Source organism: Primulina eburnea, chromosome 12, assembly GCF_022965805.1.
Source record: "Primulina eburnea isolate SZY01 chromosome 12, ASM2296580v1, whole genome shotgun sequence".
Taxonomy (NCBI): Eukaryota; Viridiplantae; Streptophyta; class Magnoliopsida; order Lamiales; family Gesneriaceae; genus Primulina; species Primulina eburnea.
This window is the reverse complement of record NC_133112.1, coordinates 2119323-2145412: the sequence shown is the minus strand read 5'-3', so window position 1 is coordinate 2145412 and position 26090 is coordinate 2119323. Positions and strand designations below refer to the sequence as shown.

The following is a 26090-nucleotide window of genomic DNA, read 5'->3' as shown; positions in this document are numbered from 1 at the left end:
TAACCATAAATATGTGATTTTAGGGAAACTCAAGTATATCATACTCGAGTCGTTCTCCCGGTACCACATTGACTTATACCTTTCTTTTATTGCAGTTCTGACGACGTTTATGTCTGGAATTCGAAGTCTGTCAATATTTAATCTGGCAATGACAACATCAAGAAGTAAAATATCAATATACTGCTCAAATCAATACCGAATCTGATCAATCTGGATTTAACTCAAAACCAACGGCATAACGGAACAATCTCGATATCTCGGTCAATACCACATCAGCAGATAATAATTACAATCCATAACTGATATCCAATACAATCTGTAATCAATTCATAATTCAAATTTGTTCAATATCAATCGATATACTCGGAAAAATCATAACGATTCCATAATCAATCTGTTTCTCAATCTGACTTCGATTCTATGATGTCTAACATGTCAAGAACATCATATATGAATCATATTCGATTCTGACAATATCATAATTTCAAGACATATCAAAACGTAGTAAAAATTACGTCCAGTTGAAGCTCTCGTCGCTGGGAACATTGTACTGAAGTCGGATTACAAATCAGACGGACAGATTGAAATATAAAGGCGTAAGGATTTTCTGAAGCTTTTCCTCGTTTTTCCTTTCTTTGTTTCTGTATATCTGAATGAAGGGACATATATACTCTATTATATATATATATATATATATATATATATATATATATATATATATATATATATATATATATATATATATATATATATATATCCTACTTTGCATGATAGAGAAACGTGTGTCTCTATTTCAAACATGCTCTGTCGGCGCTCGGGCGGTAAGAAAAGTACGCTCTGGCGCGGAATGTTCTGGCCAAATATTTCCTTATGGCACATTGGCGCTTGGGCGGTCATAAACAACCGCTCGGGCGCCGCATCTTCTACCCGAAACATCTCCTTGTTGAACATGGCGCTCGGTGCGGTCAAGAACTACCGCTTCGGGCGCCAATAGTATGCCCAAAACTTTATAATTCATATGCTTTTGCTCAATCTGGTCTCGGAATGGTCCATCTCTAATCATATCAGTTCAAAATCATAATCTCATATTAACAGGAATTCATAATCTCGGGCCTTACCATATTACTATAAACAATAATAAACTTAGGAGTAGGTCTCTTGCGAGACGGACTCACAAATCTTTATCTGTGAGACGAGTCAACCGTATCGATATTCACAATAAAAAGTAATATTCTTAGCATAAAAAGTACTATTTTTCCATGGATGAACCAAATAAGAGACTTGCCTCACAAAATACGATTCGTGAGACCGTTTCACACAAGTTTTTGCCTAAACCTAATATTAATTAATGTAAAATTAAAGAAGGAAAAATAAAAATAGAGCCTCTACTATATATTCAAGAATATTAGCAAATACACCCTCCGATACTCTTGAAAGTATACGTGGAATAGCAACGTTATAGTTATTATTCATATGGTGATTATCAATTTTTGAATTTAGCAGCCGTTTTAAGAATAAGACGTGCACTAATTTTCTTTTTTCTTTTGGAAACAGAACGAACCTTTTTCGAAAACCAAGCTCTCTTCCACTTCAAAAAACACGTGTATGAATCCAAATTAAGTGTTAGAAAATTGGGTTTAAAAACCAAAGTACAGCTATGAATGTCGTTAGGAATATTTACAAATTAGATCACTGTGTCTCTCAACTCCTAAATAAGACTGGTTTGTTTGGCACCGCCAAGTACTTACATTAATTATCAGTATATTCATGTTCAAAATAATATCACTTTAGTAATAAAAGGGCTTGTCTCGTCATCTCGTCAACTAATTCTTAATAAATCAATATATTTTAATAAAATAATGATTTATGATACTAATTTTTTTTATATAAAATTTGAGTTACAAAACAAAAATATTAATCAATATCTTATCATTCGATATTATATGTAAATTTTATCATAAAGTTTCAAATGAATGAAATAATCCAACAGCACACATGATAATTAATTAAATAATAATTGCGATCAATTTTCGTAGAGCAAATCAAGTTTGACTCTTAAATTTTCAACGCATGGGGCCCCAACACCTCACCCCATGCACGGTAACCTTTGTCTCATGTTTTATTACCTAACATTCAAATAATTCACAATAAAATAATCATCAATTTTATGTCATTTTATGAGACGACGTCGTATTTTTTGCTCCATAATATAAAAACATGCACCCTGTAATCAATTAACAAGAACAACAATGGCAAGAGAAAAGAGAAGCCAGGAATTGAAAATTGCCGTACCTAGTTTGTTCCGTTGCCCGATCTCCATGGACGTGATGAAGTCCCCGGTGAGCCTTTGCACCGGTGTTACATATGATCGCACCTCCATTGAGACGTGGCTAGCTCTCGGCCACAACACGTGCCCAGCTACCATGCAAACCCTCCCCTCCACCCACACCACGCCGAATCTCACGCTCCGCCGCCTCATAAATCTCTGGATCTCCCAGGCTCAGGTTCTTGAGGCGCCACCGTCATCACCGACGTCCGCAATCTCGAAACAGCAGGTGGCTGAACTCATCGAAGGTGAATTAAATCCTGTTTCACTGGATAAGATCATCGGTTTCATAAAAGCCTCGGAGGATAATTTGAAGTTCGTCGCCCAATCCTGTGATGCGATTTCGAGGCTTGTTGAGGTCTTCGGGAAGGCCGATGAAATTCGAGTTTCTGAATTGATCGTCGAAATTTTTTATTTGATGGCGCGGGAAAATGTGGTTGGGGAGAGATTGAATGAGTTGATATTGAAGAGTACTACTGATTGCTTGTCATCATTCGCTTTCGTGTTGCGAAAGGGCAGCTCGCGATCAAAGGTTAAATGTGCTGAAGTTTTGGAGATTATGGCATTAAATCCAAAATCTCAGCTCACAATTGCTGGAAAGCCAGATTTAATGCGCGAACTGTGCAATTTGCTAACCGTTACATCAGCCGCAGAAGCCAGTTTCTCAGCTCTATCGGCAATGTCAAACTCCAGGCAGGTGAAGATGGAGCTGATCCGGTTCGGTTTAGTGGCAAGAATCGGGGAAATCCTCTCTTCAAGCGCGGCTCGTGCAGTTAACGACAAGGCTCTGGGGATGCTAGCGATGATTGCCACTTGCACGGAGGGGAGGGTGGTGATTGCTGCAGACGAGAAATGTGTGGTGGGGATTGTGGAGAAATTGATGAAGTGTTCCGGCGAGGCGACGGAGAACGGTATCCGGGTACTGTGGAGCGTGTGCTGCTTGGGACGGGACACGTTGGCCCAAGGGAGGGTGGTGAAAGTTAACGGGTTGACCAAGGTACTACTTGTGATGCAGAGTGACTGTTCGGAGAATACAAAGCAGATGTGCGGGGAATTGGTCAAAGTGCTGAGAGCAAAGAACGTGAAGTCGAATCTGGGTCCTTACGAGACGAGGACAACTCACATCACGCCTTATTAAGTTGACTAACTATATATATATATATATATATATATATTATTTTTTTCCAAGAGTTAGCCTGTTAGGCACCTTCAAATTTGTGAGGATCGCCCAACCTCTAATCGTAATCGGTGGAAGCATGGTAAATGGGATATCATATTTTAAATTAGTCTCGGCTGGCGTAGTTTCAGAAATTAAGCCTATTAGGACACCCGCATTGATGGGTGTTATAACACCCACAAACTTATCAAAAATTCCGAGTTCCACATGTCACATACACATTATATTAATATCTACATTCTCTCATATTCATTCTAACATTAACACTCATTATTTGTTCGTCCTGTTGTTCACTTATTTATCATCATCATCATCATTATTATTATTATTATTATTTTATATTAAATAAATATAATTTCAATTTATTTACACAATGTAAATGACTATTACTTAAAATAAATAATAATGATATTTTTAAATATATTTATTACATAAAATAATTTTATCTTATATTATGAGTGTCATCTATTTAAAATCAAAATATTCTTATAAATTTTCAATGAAGGAGTGCAACATGTAAAAAAACACACTTGCATAAAATTAAAAAACAACATAGAAATTAAAAGTAAAAGAGAAACCGTAAAATACTAATTCAAGGATTGTTATTATATTGTGTCCAAATATGTTCAATTAAGTCGGTCCGAAGTTGGTGATGAATATGACTGTCACGTAGTTCGGAATTTTTCTGGAGATAATCATGAAATCCTCGGTTTGAGTCCTGGACTGGTTGTGCGGGTTCGTCATCTTCATCGATATACCAATTTCTCACGTGACCCCCCTCGTCTTCAACAATCATGTTGTGCAAAATAATGTATGCTAACATAAAATGTTGCAACTTTTTTCTGTACCAATAACGAGCTGGACCTCTAACAATTACTCATTGAGCTTGGAGCACCTCGAATGCTCGTTCAACATCTTTTCTTACAGCTCTTGTCTTTCCTTAAACAAGCTCCTTTTGAGATATTCTGGGCAAGGAAAAACCTTCACAAAAGTAGCTCATTCCGGATATATTCAATCTGTTAGATAATATCTCTTTGTATATTGAGTATTAGGGGTGATCACTGTGCGGCTTTTTTTAAAAATTAAACCGAATTACCATATGTGGTCGGTTAGAATTTTGAAAAATTAATCGCGTTTTTACATGAAAAATTAGCCTTGCGGTTTTGAACGGTTTCAAGCGGCTGTGGTCGGTTTACGATTTTTTCAAAAAAAAAATATTAAATTATATATTCTAATTTATTTGAAAACAACAACAATATATTGTCTTCAAATATAAAATATAGTTTAAAGCATATAAAGATCAAAATACATAAACAATAATCAAGATTCAAAACTAAGTTAATAATTGAACAACACAACACATTCACAACAAAAATGTCATTTACACTATTTTTCCTTTTTTCTTTTTAATTTCAAACTTCAAACAAATTATTGTAGCAAAAGAAATAAATACTTTAATAAAAGACTAATATGAAGAATAATTAAGAAAAAGATAAGTTTTACTTGTAAAAATAATAATTTTGAAGAGAGTTGAGATATAATGAATGATGACTTCTTTATTTGAATATGTTTTTTTTACAAATTATTATAATTCTAGGTTCAATATTATGACAAGCGGTTTAGGCGGTGCGGTTTGGTGCGGTTCTTGACAAAAAAAATAACCGAACCACGTATGCGGTGCGGTTTATGATTAATATTTTTAATCACGGTTTTTATAAAATATTATGAAAAACGGTGCAATGCAATTCGGTTCGGGCGGTTAATAAAAAAATTTGATCACCCCTATTGAGTATCGTTGATCATGAAATTAACATGTGGGGCATTTCTTTGCAAGATATTGTTGAATATGGGAGATTAATACAACACATTAATATTTTTTGGAATGTAAGCAAAACAAAAATTTATAATAAATCAATATATTATCATTTACACCAAGTTTTGTCAATCCATTCATGAGTAAGTCTCATGTGAGACCGTCTCACGGATCATAATCTGTGAGACGGGTCAACCATACTCATATTCACAATAAAAAGTAATACTCTTAGCATAAAAAGTGATACTTTTTCATGTGTGACCCAAATAAAAGATCAGTCTCACAAATAATACCCGTGAGACCGTCTCACGCAAGTTTTTGCCTCCATTCTATGCAGTTTTTAATTGTTTTTTAAGTATTGTTTTGTTCGTGAGAAGAGACGATTAATAATATATAAATTCGATACGATAAATCAATTATATGTATAACAAAGTAATTCTATAATTTGTAGAACTCGAGTCCTATTTCAACGAGCATATTTCGTTTAACATGTAAATCACAAACATATATCTCAATTTATTTAACGGCAGAGGTCTTATATAAAAAAAAGAGTGAGTCTCATGTGAGACCGTCTCACGGATCCTAATATGTGAGACGGGTCAACCCTACTCATATTCACAATAAAAATTAATACTCTTAGCATAAAAAATAATACTTTTTATAATACTTTTTCATGGATGATTCAAATAAGAGATGTTTCTCACAAATACAACCCGTGACGTACCAGTTTTTGTCTAAAAAAAACATAAGATTCTTACTAGGCTGATAACCCTTCTTTAGAAAAATAATTTGGCTCCTGAGAATCCGACCCGGAAGAAAAATTCGGGTAGTTTCGGTGTTTTTTGGGTTCGAGCTCTACCTCTCGAGTATGATATCCAATAGTAAAATCCTACTTAATTGGTTAACTCAGATACCATGTATAGGGAAAAAAAATTAATCTATAGATAATATTATTAATTTAATTAAAATAAATTTTGTCATTTTATTTATATTTTAGTTGAGTGTTAATATTCTACTGTTTTTGTATTTTTTAGTTGAGGTATATTTAATTAATTAAAAATAAAAAATTTAATGTAATAATTATATATATATATATTTTTAAAAACAATGGGTAAAACCCAAACCCGAATAATCCGATTATTTCGGGTTCCGCCATAACCCGTGCCACCCCAGCCTTGAACACAGCCAATCCCCTCCTGTTCTCAGTTATTAAGCTTTGCCGCCGCAGCCAGCCGCACGGCCACTGGACAGCGAAGAATGTTGGAGGCTAAAAGGTTGAAGAAGGCAGTAGTCCCAGAATCTCTCTTCCGCCACCCTTCTCCGGCTCACCTCCAATCCACCCGCCTCACTCTCAGTGTCTCTCCTTCTCCCTCTCCCACATCCTCTGCTACGAATACACATGCGCACTACACAAATAAATCCAAAAGAAAATATCTTGCTTTATTGTGCCTTGGTGGTGTATGTGCTTTATTTCAATATTCATGTGGGTGGTAATTGTGTGGATTCAGGTCAACGAGGACGCGACTTCTTGCTGGGTTTACATTGCCCAAGGCTCACGAATATACAAACTCCGGGTATGCACCTTAAAGTTGGAGTTGATCCAGGATCATGTTTGTCTTGTTTTCCTTGAATTTAAGTGCAAGAATAATAAATTTGATTCCCGCCTCCTGTAAGTAACCGGGGATTCGAGTTTCTGAAAGGATTATTTGTACGCATTAACTTGTTTCTGTAACTCCTCTACATATCGACTTTCAATATTTGTTAGAAGGGAGGTCAGGTTCGGATTATGGAACCAGAGTCTATAAAGAGTTGCATATATTTAGCTGAAAAGGGATATATAGTAGCTGATATTTTCTCATTTCTTGTCAGATTTCATTGGAGGATTCATTTGTGGGTCGAGGAAAGGAAAGCCTTTTAATCCCTGAACAAACTCAGGTACTCTTATTCCATGCTCGATGCATTGCCCTTGGTAGCTTTATCTTTAAAGACTATAAATCTTCATCAGCTGATCAAATGAGGTGTTAGTGAAGGTTTTAGATGCAGCAGTTGTCAACCGCTGCCCTCACCGGTCTGAAATTCAAAGTATAGTGTGTGCAGAAACAGAAGTTGAGTGTCTATTCCCTGTAGTAACTTCATAATTTTACTTTTTCAAGTTTGTACATTTTATCATTATAGAAATTATTGTTGTAGATTATCTCACAGTCTTACTCTCTTTTATCTTTTTGTTCCTTTACCTATTGTGGCAAACATTTGACTAGGATTTGACCTTAAGAAATATGTTTGGTTTACATTTGTTGCCCCCTCTTTTTTGTCAGGTATTCATTTTTAATCTAGTATAACATCTGAGAAAATATTCACGTGAAAAAGTTGGAGTTAATTACAGTATCTTTCTCCTATTAATTCAGTTGAACAAATAGCATGTGTCTGTTTTTGGGTTGCCTTGCTTGTTTGAAAGAGTCTAAGGTTGAAATTATTAAGTCTTATTGAATTTAGGCTTATACCGCATTTGTGTTTGTATTTTTTTACTATTGTATTGTTGCCACTCATGCAGATGTGGGTTGCTCATTGATGGGAAGTGTGGACTCCTATGGCCACCTTATTGTTTCTAAAATTGAATCTGGCAATACAGGTGATTGTCTCCTTCACACTAGTGTTCTTTAACTCTTTATTACTTTTCATCTTGTTGAGTTGTTGTGTGTGTATTTCTACGATTTTAATAACCCGCGATGCTGAATCTTGGGCCATGTAATTTTGTGTGTTGGTTATTGAGATGGTGGTGATTACTTTTGTGCCATTATGAAGTCGTGTTGGTCAGTTTTTCTAATCCCTGTTTCACTTCTAGTCTTTTGCGAGCATTTTTTATAATAATGATAGAAGAATCCAAAGTGCTGATGAAGCTAATATGATAGGTTTCTGGCCAACCAATTTATCTGATGCCTGGCTTAGACTGACTGAAATTCATTAAGTTGAGAGCATTGTGAATAGGCTCTAACATCTTTCATGCATAATTACTGTTGGAGGCACAGAACTGCATCTGGTTATATTACGGGTGGGACTAAATGATATGAATTTTTTTTCCAGATGTAGATGTACTTACGTATTCTGTATCTCCTCGGGACATTGGTGTCGGGGAAGGAAGCTGGTCTGGACTTTGCTTTAATCCAAATCAATTGTCCATGGTACATTATTTCCTTGACCGACTTAAAATAATTAGATGTACGCATTTTCTTGTTCTAATCCCATTCAGTTTTTGTCTGTTGTATCCTTTTCCGAATTCTACCTTTGCTCATTATATTTTTACCTTGTTTGATTTCAAATACTTGATTCTGAGTCGCTTGTTTGGTTTAATTTACTAAATATTCAGAAGCAATGGACAATCAGAAACTAATTGCTCTAAAGAGTTTTTCTATTTTAAATTCCTCTTATATGTATAAATTACTACCCTCTTTAGATAATTCTTTGACCTGCTTTTCTGCTTTTGCTTCAGACAGCTGTAGCTGTCAGCTTAAATAAGAGCATTGATGTTTACGACCGAGATATTAATCTCCGCACTTTACGTTCGTGAGTTTTTCATTGCCTTTGTACTCTTTTAGCATTCCTTTTTTAATCTTCAACTTCTCCCGTTTCTTAAATTTTTAGTTTTTTTTTTGCCTGGTAGCAACTAAAAGAGTCTAAAAGACAATAATGTGCTTTTTCATAAAGAAAAAAATCCATCTAAGTGTCATGTGGATTTACAAGAACTAACTGATTTTAAATCAGTTTTGTGTCGTGAATGTTATTCTCGCCATGCTGTGTTGAAGATGCGGAAAATTCCATCATCAAATAGGACGTGATACTTATCATGAAAAGCAGCAACTATCAGTTGTTTTCCTTTACATTTCTGTTAAAGACTGGTGGATATTGTAAGTTTATTCTTTCTTATTTTATCTCTGCTTCAGATTATGGTATCCATCTTCGCTCGTTTTCATGAACAAATTTATGGAGGGTACAAATTCTATGCTCGGCGTTGCAGAAGGTTCCCAGGTTCATGGGTTCTTTACTGTGTCAAACTTATTGAGTAAATCTCAAACGAACTGTTCCATGCATGGTGTTAATACATTGTCTCGTCCCATTACCTGCCACAGATTAGTATATGGGACTTGCGAACAAAAGAAAATGGGGGCTGTGTGCAGAGAATAGTGGGATCCGTTGGGGATATGTTATATGCAGTCTGTACATCTTCATCTGGTTATATTGCTACTGGTGGAGCGGATCGTACTGTGACTGTCTATGATCCTCGCAGGTTTGTGGAATTGTCAAATACCTGAACTAAGAATTGTCCCATGAAATGAGTATTATAATGTGCCAGTGCTTGGATTAACAGTCAGAAATTTTGTCCTAAACTGAGTGCAGATGGTCAGCTGTGGCCAGGTGGCTGAACTGCTCGAAATATGAGGTTAGCTGTCCCTCATGCATTGTTTTTTTTGTAATGCAAGTCAACATGGTCTTTACGTATATGGAGTCTCTGTAACCATGGCACTTTGCTACTCAAATTGTATCTTGTAACAGTGAACTTGGGCATAAAAACTTATTATTTTATACAAGTATGTTGAATGTTCTATTTGAATTTTTTTGGGCTAAATTTTGATTGACTTACATTTGCTTGTCCTCCCATATTCTGCAGATTACCGGACTTGCTTTTTCATCAGTTGATCCTGGTTATATATACGTGCAAGGAGTTGATTATGAGGTTAGTGCTTTTGCGATAATCCACCATTGATAATTGATATATGAACCTTAAATTTCGACATCATATTTGGGGGTTGCTCCTTCACTGTGTACTATTGGTCAACTTAAATGCAAATAGTGTGATAGATGTGTTTCGTGAAGTCAAAGTGTTTTTCCTAATATTACCCTGTAATGATTTTTCGTAACTGGTTGGATTTCAATTTGCTTTGCAGGTGTTCTGTGGACTATGGAGAGAAAGCAAGAAATCATTTTCGTTCAGAGGAGATTCTAACTGGCTTGGATTCGGCAAGGTCTTTTTTTTCATCACCCTGACCTGATCCTTTTTATCCAAAACGTGTCACCGTATGTCTAACTTCCTTATAATTACTACTTGTGGTGCAGTGGGATACGGCCATGTAAGCAGAGTAGAACAATTTAAACTGGCTGTTTTTATCTTCTTGACTTCTGATTTTTGTCCATTTCTACTGCAGTGTTCCAATAGGGATGTCTTAGCAGGATGGTGCGACTCGGGTAGCATATTTGTTGCTGATGTCTCCTAGAATAATGTCCTGAACACCGGCGAAAACATCTCTAATAGCCACCCACCCACCCTCCCCTATGTTTCATCTCAAGTTTTACAAAAGAATCATTGATGCAAGAGCAAAAGTACCCGCAACAGTCCCAAAGGATCACCATTCTCGATACTAATGGTAGCCCCTTAATCTGTAATGCTTTCTTATGTTTGGCTGTTGGTTGGCTTGTATTGAAGTTCTTAATCAATTATAAACTTCGTTAAATTTGTTTTTTTTTTAAGAATTTTTTTCTACCGAATGTGTTCCAGTACGGTGAATCTAATGGGGATTGATCTTTGAACATTTCAAAGCCAATAGAACAAATCAAGCGAAGGAAGAGATTGTGTGTCATGGTTGGCCAAATTTTGATATCAGAAGGGGGGCCCACTTTTAAATGAGAGTGACTTATGCTTTAAAGTTTAATTTTGGACGTTAGTTAAAAAGGACCAAATCTCAGTTCTTGATTGATGCCAACATTTGGTATGAGCCCTCGCAATTTATAAGCTCTGCCCTCTGTACAGATCTCTCAAATAACAATGGCAGCAAATGTATGTAACCGACGGCTCTCTCTGTAGTTCTCGGGCCTTCCTCTTTCGCGTCGTTTTTCGAGTTTGACACTCGGCTCGGAGACTGAATCACGATCCGACCACTTCAATGTTCGTGTAACAAGCCGTGGCTGTAATTTGGAAAAAAGAAATTCAATATAGCACGTGAATTTCCGAAAATTGAAAATAAAATTTGTTAGAAATAAGGAATTAAATAAATGATAATTGTTGTTTATTTATTTATCTTGAAAATTAAAATTGTTTTCGAAAAACAAAACGGTAACTGGGTAAATTTTCTTTCACCTTGGGAAATGTGATTACATTCCTTTTTTTTCCCTTCTTTCTAGAATTGTGATTACAATTTACATCCTATTTTTTGAAACATATACTAATGATTTGCTGTGTAAGGATAAAGTTTACTATTTTTTTAAACATAAAATAACATATACTTTTGTTCTGTTTTTAAACGCGATTTTAACTATTTTCAATGAATTTAGAGTAATTTATTTTAAATATATATGTGATGTGGGTGATTTTGTCAACTAATAGTAGAGTAGGTTTTTCGTGAGCCGATTTCACGAATCTTTATCTGTGAGACGAGTCAACCCTATCGATATTCGCAATAAAAAGTAATACTCTTAGCATAAAAAGTAATAATTTTTCATGGATGACCCAAATAAAATATATGTATAACAAATCGTAAGACGTCTTACACAATTTTTTTGCCTTAATAGTATGTATATACACATGTAGAGACACACTAATAAAGTATTATTTGATTACTAGAATGGTACATCTATCTATCTCTATTAGCCCTATCAATGATTAATTACCAAACTAAATAAAGCAGGATCGACAGCTATTGCCTTCTTTCTTCATCAGTCCCTGACCATCTTTTCTTGGATATTGGTGGGCCAAATTCAAATTTTGTTTCTGTTGGCACTTGGCAGCTGTATTTCTCTTTTAAAATATTTTTTTTCCCAAACATTGATTTGATCTATATATATTAAAAATATATTTCATTTGATGAATATAGTGTACCTGAATAACGTAATTTATAGACTATCGTATGTGTTTTGTGAGTATGCAATTGAGGTAACAACAGCCTACGAATAGATTAGATAGACATTTTATTATGAATTAAATATGATTTCATTGACTATTCGCTATTATTCAAAGTATTATGCCACAACTAAGATCGAATGTCAACAGCAGTATTTGACATGCAAGGGCAGTCATGGACACAAGTCATTTTTTTAAAATATAATAAAAACGATGTATAAAGAAAGTCAATCCATCCAATTCGATGCATATAACCCTTTCAAAATAAAGATTGATGCGACATAGTTGTAGCTAGATTATAAATATATATATATATATATATATATATAAATATATATAGTTTTATATTATAAATTTATAATCGATAGTACATAATTAAATTGCGAAAATATATTTATTCTTTCATATAGATGTAGCAGTAAGAATCTGATAATTGACAAAAACTTGTATGAGACGGTCTCACGAGTCGCATTTTGTGAGACATATTTTTTATTTGGGTCATCAATGAAAAAATATACTTTTTATGTTAATAGTATTACTTTTTATTGTGAATATCGGTAGAGTTGTCTCGTCTCACTAAATAAAGATTCGTGAAACCGTCTCATAAGAGACCTAATCATCATTACAATCTGAAAAATATTTAAATTTTGAAACTTAATAATTATTCTGGAGAAATATAGGATTTTTTTTTAACAATAGAAATATAGGCATTATTAGTATCAAAATGTGAAATTAAAAATTGTAAAGATGAAGGGTTGTTGCTGCAATGGACTTAGTCGTGAGTGGGCCGTGTCCCAAGCTTAAGCTCCAGCCAAGACCCAGCTCACCATCGGCCCACGTGTGCACCATCAATCGCTCTCCAATTACCTTTCGCACGTAGTCAACTAATTTTATGTATCATTTTTATTTTCCACAACAATTATATAACTTTTTTTATATTCAGAAATAATAAAACAATTTTATAATTTTTACTTCATTCGCTAACAAAAAGTTTGCAACGATTGTAGACACTAGTAATAATTGAACTTCATGAAAATAATATGAAACGATGTAATGAGTCAAATTTATAATACAGATATTTAAGAATACAAAAAAAAAATATTAATTTTTATATTAAAATATTAATATTTATGATATAATGGCATGCCATACAGGTGTCACATAGTTAGACCTGTGGGCTGTGGATATTCATTCACCCTACTCGAGATTTTCTATTTTATGTCAAAATTTTCTTTTCTTAAATACATAAAATTTATGTCTTTCAAATTCTACTGTGCAAAGCTCTAACTAGACATAAATAATTCTAATATATATATATATATATATATATAGTTTTGATATGTTGTACATCTATCGTGCACATTTATGTGAACACCAATGAGATATCACTTACCCATTAAATATGATGAAATATAGAAAAATTGAACATCCAATGAGTGAGTGACATCTATATATACTTGCGCGTATTCTATATATACACGCGCGAACACACATTAATAATTGATAGATTGGACAATATTTTCCAAATTTAGTGTGTGAATTTTTTAAAAAGATTAAATTGTTTTGATTTTTCAGAAAAATCAAAGTATGTGGAATTTGGATGACGGTAAAATTAGGAGATGAGACCCATTCCTCTAGATAAATGAATATTCGCTCCCTTTGACAACAGGCATTCAATGCACGGTCTAAATCTTCGCCAATATAAGCCACTCCTCTTCATTAGGGTTTCAAAATATCCCCTTTCAAAATTGCTCTCTCCTCCTTCACTATGTCGGATTGTTTTGATCCTATAATCCTCTTTTCTGTTATTTTGATCTTTGAGTTTACTGGGATGTTCATATAATACGTAAAGGTTGAGTTTTTGGCGTGCGTTTGTGTGATCTCGGTAGTTTTGCGGTGAAGATTTCGTGATATTTTAACGTCTTCGTTTTACATTTCTATCAATTTTTAGATCTTTTTGGTGATGTTTTCAATCTTGGTTCTTCTGGCCTTGACTTAATTTTCGTTTATTGGAGGAGGAGGAAGGAAACATATGTATTCTCTGCTTACCTAATTGTCTGGATTTTCAGCTTTGTTTATTTTTTTTATTCCCAGTATTTACCCCTATTCAGTCTTGTGCCTGTGAGAATTCAAGATTTTATATGTGTGTTTGGTATCGTCAGCTGAGCTGTGTGCCTTTTTTCCCCAGAATTTATCGCTTGAGCAAACTTTATTTATGTTTTGACCAAAAATCGAAAGTTCTTATCTTTAATATTGTAACTGGTCCCTTGAGTCTAATCTTCAGTGTGCTTCTTCAAGATTTTTGTTGAACGTTCAGTCTTTCGGTTATATTTAATCTGAGAGATGCCGGCGACAGAGTTTCAAGAGTCGTCCTCGTCGTTATCTTCACCGTTTGGATTTTCCATTTTAAGCAGACGCCGTGATCAGGTCCACTCCATGGAGTCTCCACACGAAGGCACTGCTCAAGAAATGGAATTAGTAGCCTTTCAGAGGCAAGTAGCTGAAAGATTCCAAGATTTGGCGGCAGCAGATTCCGATGAGCTGCTCTCAATACCATGGATTCGGAAACTTTTGGACGCATTCCTGTGCTGTCAGGAGGAATTCAGAGTGATCGTCTTCAACAACAAGGCCTGTTTGAATAAACCTCCAATGGACAAATACATTTCGGAGTTCTTTGAGAGGAGCGTAAAGGCTTTGGATGTTTGTAATGCTATCCGTGATGGGATTGAGCAGATCAAGCAGTGGAAGAAACAGCTGGAGATTGTTTTGTGTGCGCTGGGTAACCAAAGGAGCATTGGTGAAGGTCAGTTTCGCCGTGCGAAGAAGGCACTAATTGATTTGGTCATTGGAATGCTTGATGAAAAAGAATCAAACACGGCTATCGCACATAGAAACAGATCTTTTGGTCGCAATAATGTACAGAGGGAGAGGTCTTCTGTTCATTTCAGATCACTCTCGTGGGGCGTTTCAAGGTCTTGGTCTGCTGCTAGGCAGCTCCAATCAATTAGCAACAATTTGGTGGCTCCACGAGCGAATGATATTGCATCCAATGGACTAAATGTGGCTGTTTTCACTATGAACTATGTGCTTCTATTTGTGATGTGGGCGCTAGTGGCAGCAATCCCCTGTCAGGACCGTGGCCTTCAAACACATTTTGTTGTGCCAAAGCAGTTACTTTGGGCCGCTCCAATAATTTCCCTCCGTGACAGAATCTTGGAGGATTCAAAGAAACGGGACAGAAGAAATGCTTGTGGGTTGATGAAGGAGATTCATGATATTGAGATATGCACTCGGCACATGAATGAATTGACTGATTCGATCCAGTTCCCATTGAATGAGGAAAAGGAAGGAGAAGTGAAGCAAAGGGTTCAAGAATTAGGATTAGTTTATGAAGCTGTTAAGGATGGACTGGATCCGTTGGAACGCCAAGTTAGAGAAGTGTTCCATAGGATCGTGCGAAGCCGGACCGAGGGCCTTGAGTCAATATGCCGAGCAAATACTCCTACTTGATGTATCTTTGAATATCATGAAAGTGTTGTATGAATCTCGGGCAATGGAACTGACTTGCGTAGAATAACTGAATAAGAAGCGTTTTGATATCAACAAAGTATCTTTATGTAAAGAAATTAGGTTAAATGATTGAACTTTATGGTGTCCATGATGCTTTGCTCTTGATCTTTGCTTTTGTATAATAAAATTATTCTGTAAATTTGCTTTATCTGGTGTGTGGCCATCTTATGTTTACGTTGGATGGTTGATAGCATTGGTGTCATACTGTCATTACATTTTATTCGCGTCTCATTCAATCATTATGCATGATGAAGCCACGGACTTCACTTTTTTTCCTGCTACAGATGTCGATGATATACTCTGAAACACTACATGGGAATATAAATTTGGAACAGAGTCTCTGAATTATTAAATATTGGGAGCCTTCTGTAAATAGTTCCAGGCAGTTTTTGAAAACCAGTTGTATTTGTCAGCATTAAATGAATTAAAATTGACGAAGAAAACTTATTTTTAGCCATATAAAAAAACAATCCTCCGCTTTACGTTACCTACACGTTTAACTTTTTTGACTAAATTTTTATGCCAACAGAGCTCGACTTATTTTAATCTCAGTTCTTGAATTTGACTACTTAGCGTGATGATTCTCCCCGTTGTCTTAATTCTAATATCGTACTTTTTCTGAACTAGATAAACTACCACTTGCATCGGTATGCAAGATCGTGACGATTAATGAAAAGACAAAGAATCAAATATCTTAATATTTGAGCTCTAAATTCAACACCCTTTCGATTTCTAGAAGAAACATGGCTGGCATGTGGAAGACCTAGTTACTGAACAAACTTGAGAGGCCAAGATGGGCAGAGGACGTCTCTAGGTGTAGCGACAATACAGCGCTTTAAATGCTAAAAGTTGTTTTTCGTGGGCTAGAATCAACAATGCATTTTACTCTAGTATAGCCTCTGGGGCCATCAACTCCATTTCCAGCTTTTAAATTGTCATTCAAAAAATGGAAGCCCGCCTAACAAGCATATGACAAGATAGCTGCATGCCTTCATTCAATAAAAAATAAAATTGAAATTTTACGAGTATTTTTTGTGAAATGCTCATCAAAATTCTTGTTCAAGTTTCTTATGATAGGAAATTGGACAAAATTTAAAATTAGAAAATTAATATGTGAAGATACACAATAAATTTGATAAATGAAATTTCTTATCTCCAAGACAGAACCAATGGAAGCATGTAATCAAAGCAACTGGCTTTTTCACAGTTCCATTGGCAACTTCATCAAAGCAAAGCATAAGTTCTTTGCTTGTTACTATATACTCTTTTTATGTTCTGTTAAAATACATAGCCCTTGTCCCCAACTAATGCGATTCCAAAATGGAGCTGGAATTAGGGATCAAACTTGCCAGAGTTGCTGATGAATTCACCTCCGACTTTCATATCTCTAACGACCGCGCCGGTCCTCTGTTCTTGTCCCGAGAAACAGAAGCCATGTTCATACTCACTTCACATCTCCACGGTTCTTTCATCATTTTGTTTACTATTTTATTTCTTGATTTCTAAGAGCTTCAGGAGCTTATTATAAGCGAGATTCAAAGTTGCAAATTGCATATTCATAGATTTTAACTTTAAATGATAAATTTTGTGGAAAATTTTCACTTTCTTTATATTACAAATACAAAAATCCACCCAAAAAAGTAAATATTCGAGCTCTAACTCAACATTTTCAAAAATATATCTGAGCAAAGATGATTGATTACCTGCACCGCTGTTATGAACTGTGATTGAAAAAATTTCAGGTTACAGGCGAGGGAACATAAAGATCGACATAAACGAGGACGGGACTCTCATCACAGTAAGCGGTGAAAAGCAGGTAAAAGAGACCGTGATTATGGGGTGGAAAGTGCATAAGAAGGATACTGAGACAAAGGCATTCAAGAAAGCTTTCAGAATTCCTGCAAATGTGAATTTGGACATGATTAAAGCCAAATATAATGACGATGAATCAACTTTAACCATTTCCATGCCAAAGAAAGTGAAGGGAATTCAGGGGATATCTGTCGAGGAAGTTAAAGAAGTAGCTGAGCTGGGTAGAGAAGGATCTGGGAATTTGCAGATTTGGGATGAAAAGGTTGCAAAAAACGAGACATCAGACCAAGAAAACAATGAAATTACAAAATCCGGGGAGCAAGAAGATAGTGGAGAAAATGAAGTAACTCAAGAAGAGATGCCTAAAAAAGAAACTAAATCGGTTCTTGGATCAGAAGCAGGAGGAGATCGTCAGCAAGATGAAGTACATGAAAACGGCTTTCATGGGAAAGTAGTTACCAAGGAAACAAACAGTTTACCATCAGAACAAAGTAAAGTTCCGTGTGCGGAAACTGATATGCCAAAACAAGAATTGAAAAATGAGAACACAGAGGATGATACACGAGAAAGAATTGAGCCTAAAATTGATTTGGGTACAATGCACGTGAAAAATGAAGCTCAAAATGAACATGAAGAAATTCAAGATAAAGAAAGTGAAAGACACACCAAAGAAGAAGAGGTTCAAGAAGCTGAAGCTGGAAGAGGAGAGGAGGGAGTGCCAAAACAGGGGAGTAAAAGGTGCAAAATGTGTACACCCATTGTTGCAGCAGGATCGGCAATACTTCTGTCACTTGTAGTATTTGTTATCCACGTTATCAGAAGTAAGAACCAAACTAGCAAGAGGAAAGATTGATAATTACATAAATAAATTATCATGAATCGTGTTTGCTCTCCATTGATGACATGTTAAGCTTGCTTAGGCACTTTAAATTTATGCTCATACCTGTTTACTGTGAAGACGAATGCAGAATATGCTTTTATCAGACTTCTGGCGTTGCAGTATAACATCGAAAGGCAAGAAATATAACAGAGGGAACAAGTAAACTTCATTTTGAAAGTGTCAAGCAACAAAGATGACAACTACATTCCATAGTAAAGTTATCTAACGCATGGTTTATCACCACCCTTGGAAGTCATTTTAGATTTGATGAACTCATATATTTCAATTTCTCAAGCCTATCAGGAGCATCGGAACTATGTAACTTGAAGCTCGTTGCAAGGTGGAAAATCCTACAACCTGCATTGCCACAAAACATATTATTCAGTCCAACAAAAAACAGTGTCCATCACCTACCAAATTGCACATGCGTCATTATCAAATTCAACACGGAAAATCAAAGCACAAAAAACTTAGTGTGTCTATACAAACAATTTTCATTAATGTCCATGCTGGATATTTGAACTTTCCTCAACTATCGCAAAATAGGAATGTCTTATAAAAAGGAGCAAAGATGTTCATTTTTTTTATTTTTTCCAGACTACCTTGTTATATCTTATGGGCTTGCAATGGCCAAATGGCAACAAAAATGTGCTCGATATCAAGAGAAAGTACTAAAAGGAGATAAATTCTTTTTTATCATCCCACATATATTAGACAGTTCTTTACAACGGATCGGTGAAAGCATGTGCATGATGCATAGATTCATTTAATATCATCCCCATATATTACAAGATCTTAGCTACCATAAGATTACATGAATAGTTTGCTTACTGCATAATAAAAGAGTAGATTAGAATGAGCTAAATTTTCCACGATTTAGTGTTTCATGTAGAGAATTAATTGCATTAAACCACCTTCTTTTGATACTCCAAAAGCTAAAAGCATTGATGTTATCCACAAGCTACAAAGTGGTATTTCTGGTCAATAGTCAATAATCAATCTTAATATTAGTTTCTGCAAAATTATATTGCTTCAGAATAGACTTTTCCTCTTTTATCCAATAATCCCACCTTAGTAAGGCAGGGAGGCTCGCAGGCTAGTTTTTAAAGAATCAAACACAAAACCCACCAAAATTTAAAAAATACATAAGGCTAACAATTTAAGAGTACCTGTTTAGGTCTTAAATCACCAGATGAAGACCAAGGACGAATAGTAGCAGAGTCGACTTCACCGGTAGGCAGAGGCACCACGGGATTGCTGTTGATAAATGGGATGCCTTCCTCTGGCCCCATTGGGCTAATGGCAGTCATAGATGAATCGGGTGCAGGGCCAGGAGATGTGGCCTCTCGGGGCTGAAATGGCCAAGGAAATGCTGGAGAAGATGCCACAACCCCACCAGAACTAGGTTGGGGAGCTGCCATTTGTGGTGGCAGCTCAGGGGAGGTGCCATGATTTTGAGTTGGTGGCAAAGAGACCTTTACAGCCAACTTTTGACCTTGTTGGCATAATTTGTTTGAGCCATTGTAGTAGGAGAAGTAGAAGAAGCCAGCACGAGAGGTGTGCCACTGCAATTTGCACAGTTGTTCACAAATTGTTACGATTCAATTTGCAGATCGACGTTTAAACAAAATTTAGACGATACAAAACTACTTATACTGCAATGTCTTGTAATTATCCGAACGCAACTTTTTTCTAATATTGTCAGAGGAATGAAAAAACCAGAATGTGAAGACAATGTTTGCTCTTGTAAAGGGAACATTCGCGCTTGAATTAAAAAAAAAATTGAAACCATCCCTGATTGTTACATTATGTTCGACATGGAAACAGCATAATTTGTCACTTCTCTATTAATACAAACACTAAGAATCAAGTATCCAGACAAAGAGCCTCAAAGATTGGAAGTATAAAAAAATCCAAATCATACATGTGGCCCATTATTATGCTTAAACAACTCAAAATTGAATTCTAAACTCTAAACAAGAAAATGAACATGAATACACACAGAAGAAAGTGTAACCTTACTGTGTAAGATGTAGAATTGGGCTGCTTCAAGAATGTAGCTTGGGTAAAGTTACAGAGACCGAAGGCTTTCTGGTTCTGGAAAACGTAGAGCTTGTACTCATATTTGTTCTGAAAAACTTGCAAGACAAAAAGCAATTGAAAGTCATTTTTCACATTTACTGCATCTTGCTCTAGAAAATATCCAGTAGCCACAGTTAAAAAAGTTCCCAGCTTGCGTAAGAAAAATCAAGAAAAACTTACTGACAGAGTCTCCAACTTGAACCTGTGGATTTTTCCAGTCCAAACTACCAGTCACCACCACTGTGGCCGACTCAGAGATTTGATACAGTATAGTGACAAAAGCGAAGATGAAGATCAAAATGGAGTAAAATCCCATGAAATTTTATGGGTTCTTTTCCCTTGAGAAAAACACTTAACAGTTATGGTGAAAACTGAAATTTTAAGTCGAGGAATTCAACAAAGAAAACTTGAAAGAAATGCGTGTTTGTGCGGGCTTAGAGAGTTGCCAGGCTTGTATAGACAGCACTGCAGAGCTTTATCCAGTAAAAGTATATAAATGCTTGACAGGACAATGGAGACAGTATATTTATGACTAATATTTCAGATAACAATAAAAGATTAAAATTCAATTACCTTTTCATGCCAATGGTGATGGAGATTATCATTCTTAAATCATTAGTGTCGTGAGTATGAATCTCGAGTACGTATTTGGCAACAGAATCTATGCTCTCTTTACGAGTACATTTTGACAAAAATTTAAAATCCTCTGAATATCCCAATTTTGATATTTGCGTGTTTAAAAACCCAATATTAAAGGTGCATTCGTACAAACAAACAAAAGAACACGTGTAAATGTCCAGTCTGATTGTGTCTTGAAGACATAAAAACCCAGCCTTGTACGTGGGGGATCACTCTAAATTACATAGTAAACACCAATAAAAGAAAGAACTATGGACCAAAACAAATACTAGAAAACATGCCAAAAAAGTGAACTTCGAAACTTAAATTGGGTGCGAGGAGAAGTGTTTCTTCTGGAGTTTGGAATTTGTATTAGTATTTGATGAATCACGATGTATGTGATTTGTGAAATGGAATAGGTAGCCATGATTCATCAATTCACGAATTTTTCGAGTTGACTCAAAAAATATTTGAATTCATCAAATTCGAATTTTTTTTTAACCAAATTTGAGCCTAAATTATATTGTTCAACTTGTTTATTAACCGCGCATGGGCTTCAATATTTTATTTTATATATATATATATATATATATATATATATATATATATATATATATATATATATATATATATATATCTCGCAAATATGTTAGAATCTTTCGAGATGAACTCGAACTCAACCTTTATTTGAATCAAACTCAATCAAAAAAATTAAACTTTTTTTGTGTCGAATCAATTTCGATCTCGAATATATCTATTTCGAACCAAATTTGAACATTATTTTTTAAGCATATTCAACTTGATTCGATACATTTATTTTTACCATCCATTTTAGATTTTTATCTTACTTTTAGCAGATTTTTACACGCTTTTTTATTATATGGAGAATAAATTATCATTTAATGGGAATGGAATGTAGTCATCTCACATTATTTATCAAGAAAAATTCGAAGTATGGCTTGTAACAGAAAAAAATATATAATTTTATTTAGAGAATTTAAGAAGGATTAAAAATCTCATCGAAAAAGAATTGTTAGAAGGGCATTTTAGATAAAATTATTATTTTTATAATGATAAAATCAAAATTTTAAAAAAGTCTTTTTAGATTCTTTTGAGTGTGTGAACTTTACAAAATGGACGGAACTTAAATATGCGTAGTCTACAATGTCCAAATAGGCCCAATTGTCCACCAGCCCACTTCAAATAATCTTTCGGCTCTCTAGATTTTTATCGTAATTTGAGTCGATCTCTACAATTCGAAAGTCTCCTGTAGGTAATATACAAGTCTTAAATCAAGTTATATATATATATATTAATATATATAATTTTTAAATTATTTATTTAAAATATTATTTTTATTTAAATTTTTATCGATAATAAATATAAAAGAAAGGATCTTTTTTTAAGACAGTGAACTGGACCAAACAATTTTGAACTTGATGTATCCAAATGACAAATTGGACTTCAAAGTCTTGCCCTTGTATCCATTTACACTTGACTTGAAATCTTTGAGTTAGCATCCTCACCTAATCGGTAGCTGTCAAAAACCATTTATTTGACATTATTATTTACCCATCTTTGAAAGATTCATTCAACTAAATTACCCAATTGCCAAAAAAAAAACAAAAATGTGAAAAGGCAATGCATATATGGTCACAAAAGGGATTCCACTAGTCAATGTAATTTGTCTTGTTGCAAACTATATTCTTAAAGCATTTGATGCCTATGTTGTCCTTCTTAGTGTTGTAGGCATCAATAGTATTCTTTGACCATAACACTTTCACTTGCCAAAATTTCATAAAATTAGCTCCACACTCGGTTTATTTAGTGCGCGGACGCGAGTTTCTCCGTTACCCACAAAAGAAAAAGGAAAAAATACGAAACAACATATATGGATTCAAAAAATGCGATATCGTAACGATTTAGATTCATATTAAATTTTATAAAGATGGTGAATAACACACTTGCTGCATGTTGTAGTGCCCCCCTAGAACTATACAAATCTGCAGCTATTTGTCCACTATTGAAAGCAATGCATCTGCCCACTCCCAACTCCACCGAACAATATCACATGTACTATACTCCTCCTTGACCTTCTCTAAATATTATAATCTTTAATTTTTATCTCATTATTACGTACTATCGTTATTATTCTAGCTTTATTGCAGCCACATGTGAAGCTTCAAATCAAATTAATGCATTCTTCTCCCACTTTTTTCACGTACAGCTAGCACAGCGCACTTCATAATCTGCTTAAAATATCAAACAATTAATGAAAAGCCAAAAAATATATATATAAAACCAAATTACTGATTTTGAACTAAATGTAGGGTAATTAGGAAGAGTTAATGTTACCGCCGGCGTAAATGATGACAAATTTCTGCGGTGAATCAGCAGAATTTTACTGGTAGAGTGCTGGTTCTTCCGTTGTTGGTAATAGCGACTTTCTTGGATTTTGGCATGCTGTCAAACTTCATTGTTTGCTCTGTTCTTTGTCTTCTGGCTTCGTATACACATAAATTAATATAATACATCAGCCATCAAGAAAAGAGTTAGACTCACTTTTGAGTCACTCAATCAATTTTTTATATATATAAATACTCTTTTTAAAAAAGTTAAATTAAAATTGAAAAAGTAAAGATAAAGTTTAAAATTTTCTGGTGTTACTTAGTTTTTTTTTTTTTACATAAATTTAATTTTTCATGCAAAAAAAAAAATTTAAGGGATAAGAAAGGAAAGAATAAAGGACTGACTAATTATTATTTTTATTTTACACAATGAGTACTGATTAAATACTATAATGATTAAAAACTAATAAAATTAATTTTCACGTGTGATTATCTTTATAATTAGTAAATTAGTCTAACCAATTTTTTTCATAATATATTCCAATTTTTTTAATCATATAAACTATAAAACTAAGTTAATATTGATTGTTCAAATTTGACTAAAGAAATATCATAAACCCAGATATGAACTTGAAAATTATTTTAAAAAAAATCCATTCAAACTCGCTATTTACTTTATAGCACTATATTATTATATAATATTCAACTCAAAAATACCAGTTTGAGTTTCTTGATGATTTCCATGAAGGCGCTTTGCAGATGACGCGTACAAGTTATCTGATTCAATTTGGTAATCTTTCACTTTTTCCTATTTCACAGCAACCAAACCAAATGATCCACTTCAGTGCAATGAAATCAAGTTTTTTCTTGGAAATGATTTTTAAGGGAAAAAAGATGATGATTCTGACCTTATAAGTTGGAGTCGAACAATAAGAAACTGAACCATTTTGTGCATTTTGAATGCTGTTCTTGAGTACTTGAGCTTGATGGGGTGGTGACTTGTTATCATCTGTTCCATTTCAGTAGGATAATGTAATATAATATATAGATTTAGACCAATTATATATATTATACGTAGTATGCGAGCAAATGAGACTAATTAATTTCTTGATTTTACCGTTGAATGGAGTGATTTCTTCCTCTGTTACACTTAATCTCACCCATTCATCAACAGTGTCCTTCCATTTCCTGGAACACAAACCACCAAGATTTAAAGAATATGGTGCAGCTGTTTCTTGAAGAATGGAAACCCATTGTTTCTCAGACAAACCTGACGAGGATTTTCACCAACCTACGAACTTCATCGGATGAATGTTTTCTCAGTCGAGTCACTTGTCTTCCAATGTCAGTTGCCTTAAAAATGTGCACATATAATCTTAATAATCCGATAACCAATATCGAATAGAAAACGATTAAAAGGGAAATTAAACATCGTTGATATAGTAATTAATTAAGTCACCTTAAGTTCTTTGAATGTGATATTCATTACCACTAGCCTCTGAAGCAGGCCAACCAAACTCCCCTCGGACTAAAAATTCAGTCACAAAAAAATAAAATTTAATAGACTCCCAATAACTCGTCAAATTACAAGTTAAAAATATTAACTTTAAAGCACATTCGATTAAATAATAAATTTTGAAAGATGGGAAACCTGGGTGGAAGAATCTAAGAGATTCTTGATTTCAAGAATCTCTCTCAGTTCGATACCATTCTCTTCCTCCTCTTCTTGCACTTCATTCTTTGACGCCCTCATTTCTTGAGTTTCATGGCTTACAGGTTCTGTACCATTGCACTTTGGCCCTCTGAAAAAGTGATTCTCACAATTATGGCACTTGGAAAATAGCTGGTGCATAAAGTTTCTGAATGATCCCGTCTCTTCGATTCTTCAACTCTTTTTCATGATCAGCTGATGCTAAAGAGATTGCCATATCAATCCAAGTCCAAACATCCAACTCTGAATCCACTACCAAAGAACGAAACTCATCCAAATCCATTCTTAATAAAAGATCTCTTCAAAAAGTTGTCTTTCAGTTCAAGATTCTTGCAATAACTTTCTTGAAACAGCGCAAAATATTGGCTAAGAACAGAGAATAGCTCATGATAAACAAGAACTCTAACGGGTTCCAATATATCCCTAACTCTTGTTGATTCTCTCGAATGATGTTCCGTGAGCACTGTACTTTGAACTTTGAAGCTGAGGAAACAGGACCAATTTGGGTTGTGTTTCGGCAGGAGAAGCACGGGTGTATTTTGGATGTATTTAAATGCAAGTGGTAAAGTTTTCGTTGCGAGCGATCAATTGGCTCTACCTTAGACGGAAGCAAACAAGTTCAAGTGCAATGGAGAGTCGACATGTAGACGTAGGCCACTTTTTTCAAGAATTACAGGGGATTTGTCCCTTTTGGGCTCCATTTTCTCAACTTATGTGAAATGGCTTAAATGCCCATAACTGAATTCAACTTTTTATTTATCTTACAGGTACACTGGTGGGCTATATTTGTACATTAAATCGAAAGATAAGATTGTTGTTAACCAAATTGAGAAAGTAGTTGGTCAATGGTAGTAATCGAGGTCATAA

General features: G+C 34.7%; 5 protein-coding genes and 1 pseudogene across 7 annotated transcripts; 4 read left to right on the top strand and 2 right to left on the bottom strand.

Annotated features, from left to right (window-relative positions):
* The first annotated feature begins 2214 nt into the window (after positions 1 to 2214).
* On the top strand, positions 2215 to 3926 carry LOC140807482 (U-box domain-containing protein 28-like). Its single transcript, XM_073164337.1, has one exon. The coding sequence runs from the start codon at positions 2250 to 2252 to the stop codon at positions 3462 to 3464; it is 1215 nt and encodes a 404-aa protein (XP_073020438.1). The 5' UTR covers positions 2215 to 2249; the 3' UTR covers positions 3465 to 3926.
* A 2526-nt stretch (positions 3927 to 6452) lies between these two features.
* LOC140808067 (uncharacterized) lies at positions 6453 to 11162 on the top strand. 3 transcript variants are annotated; one of them, XR_012112801.1, is made up of 14 exons: positions 6454 to 6672; positions 6825 to 6890; positions 7186 to 7251; positions 7347 to 7422; positions 7868 to 7945; positions 8398 to 8495; positions 8804 to 8877; positions 9255 to 9339; positions 9441 to 9598; positions 9709 to 9751; positions 9980 to 10045; positions 10257 to 10334; positions 10515 to 10733; positions 10838 to 11162. XR_012112801.1 is itself a non-coding variant. In XM_073165080.1 (13 exons), exons 1-13 carry the CDS (start codon positions 6574 to 6576, stop codon positions 10581 to 10583), a joined length of 1050 nt encoding a protein of 349 aa, XP_073021181.1. In that variant the 5' UTR covers positions 6453 to 6573; the 3' UTR covers positions 10584 to 10824. The 3 variants fall into 3 exon arrangements, 2 of the variants coding, with proteins under 2 accessions (XP_073021181.1, XP_073021180.1); XM_073165080.1 differs by lacking the exon at positions 10838 to 11162 and having other exon boundaries at positions 6453 to 6672; positions 8404 to 8495; positions 10515 to 10824; XM_073165079.1 differs by lacking the exon at positions 10838 to 11162 and having other exon boundaries at positions 10515 to 10824.
* Positions 11163 to 13866: 2704 nt separating this feature from the next.
* Positions 13867 to 15920, top strand: LOC140807225 (protein BYPASS1-LIKE-like). The gene has a single exon (XM_073163984.1). The coding sequence runs from the start codon at positions 14546 to 14548 to the stop codon at positions 15710 to 15712; it is 1167 nt and encodes a 388-aa protein (XP_073020085.1). The 5' UTR covers positions 13867 to 14545; the 3' UTR covers positions 15713 to 15920.
* Positions 15921 to 17026: 1106 nt separating this feature from the next.
* Positions 17027 to 18515, top strand: LOC140808334 (uncharacterized). The gene is made up of 2 exons (XM_073165429.1): positions 17027 to 17234; positions 17515 to 18515. The coding sequence occupies exons 1-2, from the start codon at positions 17093 to 17095 to the stop codon at positions 18435 to 18437; spliced, it is 1065 nt and encodes a 354-aa protein (XP_073021530.1). The 5' UTR covers positions 17027 to 17092; the 3' UTR covers positions 18438 to 18515.
* Positions 18516 to 18608: 93 nt separating this feature from the next.
* LOC140808335 (uncharacterized) lies at positions 18609 to 21066 on the bottom strand. Its single transcript, XM_073165430.1, has 4 exons — positions 20727 to 21066; positions 20487 to 20602; positions 19634 to 20029; positions 18609 to 18821 (listed from the first exon to the last, which is right to left on the bottom strand). The coding sequence occupies exons 1-4, from the start codon at positions 20860 to 20862 to the stop codon at positions 18747 to 18749; spliced, it is 723 nt and encodes a 240-aa protein (XP_073021531.1). The 5' UTR covers positions 20863 to 21066; the 3' UTR covers positions 18609 to 18746.
* A 2008-nt stretch (positions 21067 to 23074) lies between these two features.
* LOC140807453 (probable mediator of RNA polymerase II transcription subunit 26c) lies at positions 23075 to 25846 on the bottom strand (annotated as a pseudogene).
* Between the last annotated feature and the right edge of the window lie 244 nt (positions 25847 to 26090).

What these genes read in the sequence shown, in the direction of transcription:
- LOC140808334 (XM_073165429.1), top strand. Translation starts at nt 17,093, where the DNA reads ATGGAGCTGGAATTAGGGATCAAACTTGCCAGAGTTGCTGATGAATTC. An exon ending in ACTCACTTCACATCTCCACG is followed by an intron (nt 17,235 to 17,514) that starts GTTCTTTCATCA and finishes AAAAAATTTCAG; the next exon opens with GTTACAGGCGAGGGAACATA.
- LOC140807482 (XM_073164337.1), top strand. Translation starts at nt 2,250, where the DNA reads ATGGCAAGAGAAAAGAGAAGCCAGGAATTGAAAATTGCCGTACCTAGT.
- LOC140807225 (XM_073163984.1), top strand. Translation starts at nt 14,546, where the DNA reads ATGCCGGCGACAGAGTTTCAAGAGTCGTCCTCGTCGTTATCTTCACCG.
- LOC140808067 (XM_073165079.1), top strand. Translation starts at nt 6,574, where the DNA reads ATGTTGGAGGCTAAAAGGTTGAAGAAGGCAGTAGTCCCAGAATCTCTC. An exon ending in ATCCAAATCAATTGTCCATG is followed by an intron (nt 8,496 to 8,803) that starts GTACATTATTTC and finishes CTTTTGCTTCAG; the next exon opens with ACAGCTGTAGCTGTCAGCTT. An exon ending in TGCAAGGAGTTGATTATGAG is followed by an intron (nt 10,046 to 10,256) that starts GTTAGTGCTTTT and finishes TTTGCTTTGCAG; the next exon opens with GTGTTCTGTGGACTATGGAG.
- LOC140808335 (XM_073165430.1), bottom strand. Translation starts at nt 20,862, where the DNA reads ATGGGATTTTACTCCATTTTGATCTTCATCTTCGCTTTTGTCACTATA. An exon ending in TCAAGTTGGAGACTCTGTCA is followed by an intron (nt 20,603 to 20,726) that starts GTAAGTTTTTCT and finishes TTGTCTTGCAAG; the next exon opens with TTTTTCAGAACAAATATGAG. An exon ending in GTGATTTAAGACCTAAACAG is followed by an intron (nt 18,822 to 19,633) that starts GTACTCTTAAAT and finishes GTGGCAATGCAG; the next exon opens with GTTGTAGGATTTTCCACCTT.